Source organism: Hemitrygon akajei, chromosome 1, assembly GCF_048418815.1.
Source record: "Hemitrygon akajei chromosome 1, sHemAka1.3, whole genome shotgun sequence".
Lineage (NCBI taxonomy): Eukaryota > Metazoa > Chordata > Chondrichthyes > Myliobatiformes > Dasyatidae > Hemitrygon > Hemitrygon akajei.
The window spans coordinates 43638275-43646451 of NC_133124.1; the positions used below are offsets into that span (position 1 = coordinate 43638275).

At 38.9% G+C, this 8177-nt stretch overlaps 1 protein-coding gene and 1 non-coding gene across 2 annotated transcripts; both read left to right on the top strand.

Moving 5' to 3' along the window:
• The first annotated feature begins 717 nt into the window (after positions 1-717).
• On the top strand, positions 718-5728 carry rps20 (ribosomal protein S20). Its single transcript, XM_073042126.1, has 4 exons — positions 718-874; positions 2548-2647; positions 3160-3233; positions 5506-5728. Exons 1-4 carry the CDS (start codon positions 872-874, stop codon positions 5686-5688), a joined length of 360 nt encoding a protein of 119 aa, XP_072898227.1. The 5' UTR covers positions 718-871; the 3' UTR covers positions 5689-5728.
• On the top strand, positions 3028-3091 carry LOC140736426 (small nucleolar RNA U54). The gene has a single exon (XR_012100956.1). It is a non-coding gene; the product is annotated as a small nucleolar RNA U54 (small nucleolar RNA).
• Positions 5729-8177: the final 2449 nt, after the last annotated feature.

Below are 8177 nucleotides of genomic sequence, written 5' to 3' on the forward strand. Positions count from 1 at the left end.
TGTTCAGGTACAGTTATTACCCTTCAACCATCTTGAGGTTGACTTCACTCATCCCATCACTTTGCTGTTCCCACAACCTATGGACTCACTTTCAGGGACTCTGTCACTTTCTCAATATTTATTGCTTATCTATTTATTATTTTGTTATTTTTAATGGCCTGTGAAGGACTAGATTGCTCACGGAGTATAGGTACTGTGTTAGAGCACTATTCTGCTATATTATTCGTAAGGTTTTGAGTGGCTAAGTGTGCTTCGGAGAACAGCTCTTTATCCACTGGGTCACTATTTTGGCGATAAAAGCTTTCGACCTAACCCTGTGCAGGCAGGAGCCCCAGACGTGATAAACACGCTCCTGCGAGCGAATCCAATGAAAACACACATTCACACATATGCAATAGTTACTCTGGAAAAAAAAATCTGCGTTAATTTATGTCAAATATGTCATCTGACAAATGGTTTTAGTAGCATTAATATGAGTTTTGGTGTCACTCTAACTAAAATCCCGGTCCGCTGAATCAGGCTTTAGCATGGCTCCCCTCCATTGCTCCTGAGGATAGGGCCGTGCGCTGAGCCAAGATTGCCTTCGGGGTTAATCCAGGACACGCGTACATTTCCAAAGTGCGGAGCGTTGCCGCGGCCTCCACAGCTCCATGCCGCCGGCTGGCGGCTCCGCCCCACGTCCTGTTTCCTTCCGGGGCGGCTGCTGGAGCCCGATTTAAGCGGCGCCCAGGCCGCGCCACTTCCTCTTTAGCTGTGACCGAGGGCCCAGGCTGATCGGCTCGCTGATTCCTGACTCACCGCTGTTCGCTCACTTTCAGAGTTCCCGACGGGGAGGAGAAAAGTCGACGGATAAGTCGGTCAGGAAGTCACCATGGTGAGCAGCGCCGGACGGGATCGCGGGTGTCCGCTAGTCGGTGCGGGCCCGGGCTCGGGCCTGGGCCTGGATTTGTCCACGTGCCGCCTGAGCCGCTCTGCTGCCGGCGCCCCACTCCCGTCGCTGCTGCTGCTGCTCTGAGTTAGGGAAACGGGCCCTTTGGCTACCCAATCCATGCTGAACCTATACCGGTCCCTTTTATATTCTCCTCCAAAGTTCCAAAAACTTTGCCCGGATTTTACCTTTCATCCACTACACCAGTGGTAATTTTACAGCCATCGGTTAGTGTGTTATCTTCACAGTCCTGCGATGTAGATGAGATCTAGAATACAGTGCGGATTACGTGCTCAGAGGAAGCACTGCAATTTGTACGTAGGAACCCTTCAGTTCAACTGATAGAAGTAAAGATCAGTTGAAGGGTAAATCTTTTTGATAATAGCAGTTAATCTTCAAAATTCCAGTGGGTTTTTATTTCTAGTTACTTGGGCCTTGTTTGACTTTTTAGGTTTTATTTCTAAATGTTGCGGACGATGCTAGTCGAACTTGTGTATACACGTTTATCAGTTACGCAAAGATGGGTGGCATTGTGTACAGTTGACGGACACGTTGTAGAAAAGGATGCTGATACATGAAAAAAAGATATTGAGTCTGACCAATGATTCATGCCTTTAAACAGTTAGTGAGCATGGGACAGTGCAGCACAGGAACAGCTCCTTGAATTCTGTTAAATTAAACTGTCTCTTCTGCCAGTACATTCGTGTGCATGTCATAAAGTGTCATCACATGTTTGCTTTCACCACTATCCCTGTCTGTCCGTTCCAGGCATCTACCACTCTATTTGAAATAAGCTTTGACCTGTACGTTTCCTTTAACCCCCCCCCCCCCCCCCCCCCCCCCCCCCCCCCCCCCCCCGGTGCTTGAAATTTGTACCCCTGGGAAAAAGATTCTATCTACCTTGTCTGTAGCTCCCATAATTGTATAAACTCTACCAGATCTCCCTTTGTTTCTCCAGAGAAAACAACATAAGCTTGTACAACCTTACCTTGTATCTCATTGCTTCCAACTCAGATCCTGGTAGACCACTTAAGCTTCCATGTCTGTCCTGTAATGGGACAAGCAGAATTGCACACAATTCTGTTGCATGTCTAGCACAATTGAGGGATATTTAAATACTAGAAATAAAATCCCATCTAAATTTACTCCAGGAAAGAGCACAGGCAAAGGGTTTATTCGTTTGAATGACTTTCATTTAAATAAGTAAAACTCCGTGCTCTTCCCTGGAGTAATGTTGACTGGCCCATGTCGGTGAGGCACTGTTTTCAAACTTCAGGCTGAATCTAGTGACAGAAAGAAGTGGTTACTTCACCTCCAGTACGTTGGACCTTGTTTGGCAACGTGACCGTAAGTCATTGTGAGGCACAGATGGCCAATGATTGTCAGAGCATAATTCATATCATGTTTCTCTCAGACAGTAACTGAGTATTTCTAGCATTCCTTAGATGTATAGGTATTGAACAACTTGAATCAGTTAACTTCTATAATTGACTTTAATATGGTATCAAACTAGTTATAACTAAATCATTTTTAACATTACTCAGGAGATGAAAAATACAAGCTATGGTCTTTTGAGAATCTAATTTTAATTTGCATCTCTTTACTTTTCATTCATAAAGGCATTTAAAGACGCTAGCAAAGCACCGGTAGAACAGGAGGTTGCAATCCACCGCATTAGAATTACTTTGACCAGCCGAAATGTAAAATCACTTGAGAAAGGTAAGCATATGTACAAAGTGGATTTTAAAGATTTTTTTTGTAAATATTGAGAGTAAAAAATTTTTAAGTTCTTGATCAGTCAGTGGTAGGTGTGCACACTTGAGTAATTGGATCAATACATTAATGAGCAGCAAGGACATGTAGCTGGACAGTTTGGACTTGTATGCAAATTTAAATTTAACCAAGAAAAGTTGGTTAAATTGTTTTTGCTTCGAATTGTTTGAAAGCCTCATAGTTTGATTTTTAATTATCAATGCAAATTTTCTCATTTGGAGGCTCAAGTTTTGAGTTTACAAGCATAAGATTTGCTTTAAAAGGTTGTACTTTTAAACAAAAGTGCTTCCTTTCGTTCCAATGAAATTACAGGGTTTTGTTTGTACTGGCAAGGAGGATATTCAGTAAATGAAACTACGTGATTAATTTATACGCTATTCTGAGCCAGTTCTGAAGCTGACTGTAAATTCTGGCAATGTTTGTTTTTCTTTGTAACTACTTTGTTCCTCTATCTGCAGTTTGTGCTGATCTAATTCGTGGTGCCAAAGAGAAGAACCTGAAAGTCAAGGGACCTGTTCGTATGCCAACCAAGGTATGATGCTTTATGTGGATAAAGACAATTTTGTGCATTGATTTTATTTGCTGAAATCTTGTATTTGCAGCTTAAAGTAATAGCAAATCAGATATTAGAATTTAGATTGGATATATAATTTAGACTAGCACTTGCTATGTTATGCAGAGGCAGGTGATTTGAAAGAGATTGATGAGTTTATTGATCTCATGTAATATATAAATGAGCAGATCTGGTTACTATTTTAGCATTCCTCAACTTTCTCAAGAAACTGGTCAGTTATTTCATTGTTACACCAAGATCACTGTATAAAGAATAATATATATAATAATAGCTGTGAAGTAATCTGGGATGTGACAGTTTCTTCATGTCTGGTCTGAAGGTTGTATGTCCATATTCTATATTTAATACATGCAACACTCTCAAAATGCTGGAGGGTGTCTATATTATTTACTTCGATTGCCAAATATTTTCTATTGAACCACAAACTTGGCAAGCAGTTACCTGCAGGAAGGTGTGTAGCTTCAATTCAAATCTCTTATGGCAAGGACAATCAAAATTTTTGAAATATTGAGATGTTTTTAAGGATATAGACCAGGACAATTCTATCAGAGAGCCGGGACATATAATTCAAAAGCAATAAGATGCAGAAAGTTAACATGCAGATAAGAGCAAGATTTGCTTGAATTGCAAGGGGAAATATCTGGTATAAGAATAAAAAAACTATATACTGATAGTGATACTTTTGTGAGCTCATATTGAACATGTTTCTGTTCCATGATCTAAGAAGATAAATACTGAGAAGAAGTGCAACAAAAGTACAGAAGTTAATCTTACAAATGTCATGAAAGTTACAAAAATGTATTACTCTTAAATTCGAAGAATGGGTGAGCTCTAAATATCAAGTGATTTTTAGAATGAATTTTTAAATGGGTTAGAATTGTTTAGATCTCTTCTGGCAGGAAGTGTTGGTGTTGAATTCAGAGATTTGACCATTGAGGACTGGGGAAGTTCAGCTTGATGCTGAGTTGATGATGGAGGAGCCAGGTGTTGTATCAGTAGATCCCATTATTACTATTGTTACTAGGAACTAGATTTGAAAATATACCATAACTACATTATAACTGACTATTCTAAGAACATTGGGATTGGGGTTTGAGAGTATCCTAGTGCAGTGGAAGGTTCTGAATAGATGAACTTCTTTTAATAGGTACTGTTTTGGGTAAACAGATTGTTAATGAAAAAGGTAGTGGTTTGATTACTAATTGATAACTAAGAATCTTGGTAACTAGGAATTGAACTTGGAATTTAAGTATGGTACTATACACTGCTTCAAAAATTATAAATTTGGTAAATGCAATATTGAAACTGACTAGGCAGCAAAATCACAAGTGTGACTGCATATACAGGTTCAAATATGACTTTATAGTTAGGCCTGTTTTGTTGCATAATATTGGGATGATTTATGTTATGTATGTATCTTGGTGTTCTCAGGCAGGTACTAGCAGTTTTAAGAGTTGATGCTGTCTTACTTGACAATTTTAAGTATCTGCATTAACACCTTTGACATTGTGACTGATATTTATACAATTAATGCTAGCATCTGATTTTTTTTTGTATGGAATGGATGATGAAATTCCAGCTGCAGTAAGTTCTTCAGTAGTTCCACAAACTTTACTCTTCTCTCATTCACCTGCCCTGCATGTCTAGGAAAATGTGGAATTTTCACTGTTTGAAGAATATACCACTATCAAAATGCACTTAGTACTTTACTTACAATTAATTGCAAGTAGAATTTAGTGTCTTGTATCATTACATGGTACTACACGCACAGAGACTGTCAGAAATATCATTACACTATCAGTAACCACCTGGAGACGTACTGAATTTCTCACACTAAAATGCTAGAATACATCAGTTTCCTCAGTGTTGCACTGGGTTATTATTTTAGTTCTTGCTATTCTGCTTGCTGCTTCAGCCTTTCAATGTTACTGGCTTCAGCTGTGAAAACTGTCACCTTTTTTCTAAGCATAGTGTCATACCATTGTTCAAAACCTCATGGGGAAGTGAATTGCAGATCAATGGAGTGTACGTCTTTAGTGAATTGATATTTCAGCATGAGAATATATCCAAACGTATTGGTAAATCATTCTTGAACATTTTGTATTTTTAATCTGATGTAGCTCATTTTACAGTTTTTCCTTTGTTAGTTCACTTTGTATGGTCGTTAGTTAAAATTAACTGTCCTGCAGTAGTTAATTTTAAATTCATGAGTTTATGTGCTTTGTTTCAGACACTGCGTATCACAACAAGAAAGACCCCCTGTGGTGAGGGTTCCAAAACCTGGGATCGTTTCCAAATGCGGATCCATAAGCGCCTAATTGATTTGCACAGCCCTTCAGAAATTGTGAAACAGATCACCTCCATCAGCATCGAACCTGGTGTTGAAGTAGAGGTTACTATTGCTGATGCTTAAATCTTACGGAAATGAAATAAAAATAAAAATTCCACAGTGATTTTTCTTAATTTGAATTTATCTTTATTAACACAATCAAATAGATGCTTTATCCTCTAGTGCAGGGGTGTCAAACTCATTTTAGGTCACGGGCCGGATTGAGCAAAATGCAGCTTCATGCGGGCCGGATCAGTCGGACGCGTGCGAACGCAGCTTTCGTTGCCTCCGTTTTTTCAGCCTGCTCTCATGTGTCTCAGTCTCTGCTATAACTACAAAGTGTTTCACTTTACAAATTCCGTTTCTTATGAAGAAGACTGCCGAATAAACTCTAAAAACCCTGAAAACCTGGTACCTGAATAAACTCAGCATTAGCCATATCATACGCCATAGGCGCTTTGATTACTGGGGCCAGCTTTAATAGTAATTAGATATTATCTCGCGGGCCAAAGATAATTCCACCGCGGGCCTTGAGTTTGACATATATGCTCTAGTGTGACCAATGAAATTATAGCACTGTTTTATAGATCGAGGATGCTTCAGCAGTAACTTGCAAATAGCATTTATACTGTTGTAAAGACATTCAAGATGCTCTTGCCAGCCTAGCAAACTAGAAATGGTAAATTAGGGACACCCATGTGAACGAGTTTTGAGTAGGACTATAGTGAACCACATATTCCTCAGTGACTGATTGACAGACAGACATACTTTATTGATCCCGAGGGAAATTGGGTTTCGTTACAGCCGCACCAACCAAGAATAGTGAAGAAATATAGCAATATAAAACCATAAATAATTAAATAATAATAATTATGCCAAGTGGAAATAAGTCCAGGACCAGCCTATTGGCTCAGGCTGTCTGACACTCCGAGGGAGGAGTTGTAAAGTTTGATGGCCACAGGTAGGAATGACTTCCTATGACGCTCAGTGCTACATCTCGGTGGAATGAGTCTTTGGCTGAATGTAGTCCTGTGCCTAACCAGTACACTATGGAGTGGATGGGAGTCATTGTCCAAGATGGCATGCAACTCGGACAGCATCCTCTTTTCAGACCAGTACACTATGGAGTGAATGAGAGTCATTGACATTGTCATTGCCATTAAACACCGAAGTCTTATATTACATGCCAGATAGTAACTGGTTTGGAATAGTGGCTTCTGGTTAATTGAGATGCATCAGAACCAGTACATTTTGGCCCTATTAAGCAGCTGCCCTAAGTCGAAGTTTCAGAAATGATTTTAAAAAGTATATGAAAAGGACCAAGTGAGTAACAAATTATGTATTTAAATGTAATAGAACAACAAGTTAGAACATAGATACAGTAAAACTAGTTATCGATGGAGGAATTCATCTGTTTTAGTGATGGACAAAATCTGTGCTGACACCTTCATACAATGCTGTGAATGATTGCATCCTCCAGATGATCATTTTTATTACAACATTAAAGATGATTGTTACCTTCTAATACTTCAAATAGTTCCTTCCTTGTTGAAGCAACGAAATAGTTTTTTACTCTCCCAGTTACTTCTGGCATCTCCTAGCCTGAATGCTTGAAATCACAGTGAGCAAAACAGTTCTGAATTGCCTTGCTGTTTATTTCTTGTCAACTATTTAACAAAAACCACTTGAACACAAACACACAACTGATGCTATTTAAAAAAAAACTTTGTTCTAAACAGTGTAGCATTTAATGGCCACAAAAGTGCGCATGGCTGACATTAATTAGAATTTGTTTTGCAATTCTGTCCCAATTAAGTAGTGTCCTAAATGAGGAAATTCTCCAGATTTGTTTTTTGCTGTTACCCCAAATAAGTGGCTGCCCTGATTAATTGATAGCCCAATTAACTAGAATCCACTGTCTTACTTAACAATTTAAAGCAAGGCCTTTTTTTTGTGTGAGTAAGAGGGTGTAACTTATTTAAATCAACTAGGGCAATATATAAAACTAAGCATTTTCTTCTATCATTCTGATTCAATTAGAAATTCTGCTAGGAATTAAATCACTTTTGTTATACAAGCAGTAATTAGATTTTTTATAATTAATTTGGCATTTTTTCATCAACCTCTAATGATTAAAGCAATGTTATGTACAGCTAATTGGCTTTTTTAAACAACTGTTGTGTTGAAAGTGCAGACTAATTGCAGCAAAGGCCTGTCTTGGGTGGTCCCTGCAGGCATTTTTGAATAAGTGTACTCAAAATGTTGATCTTAAAGCTGTGTAACTTCCAATATTTCAGTTCAGCAGACTAAGTGCCCTTTTTTTGAAGCACCTGTCATCCAAAGGCAATTAAGCAAATTTTGAAGTTTTATTTCTGGAAATGTTGAGTAGATGGAAGTTTCAATAGAAGAAACAACCCTAGTTATTGACCTACCATCGGAACTTAGTTAATTTCCGAACTCCTTGCGTGTACATGAATACAAATGGCACATATCCTTGGGGCACTAACTTTTACCCGAACCATGATTCTATTTGAATGGCCAGGAGTGGGCTGATGCTGGCAAACTGATCCTTT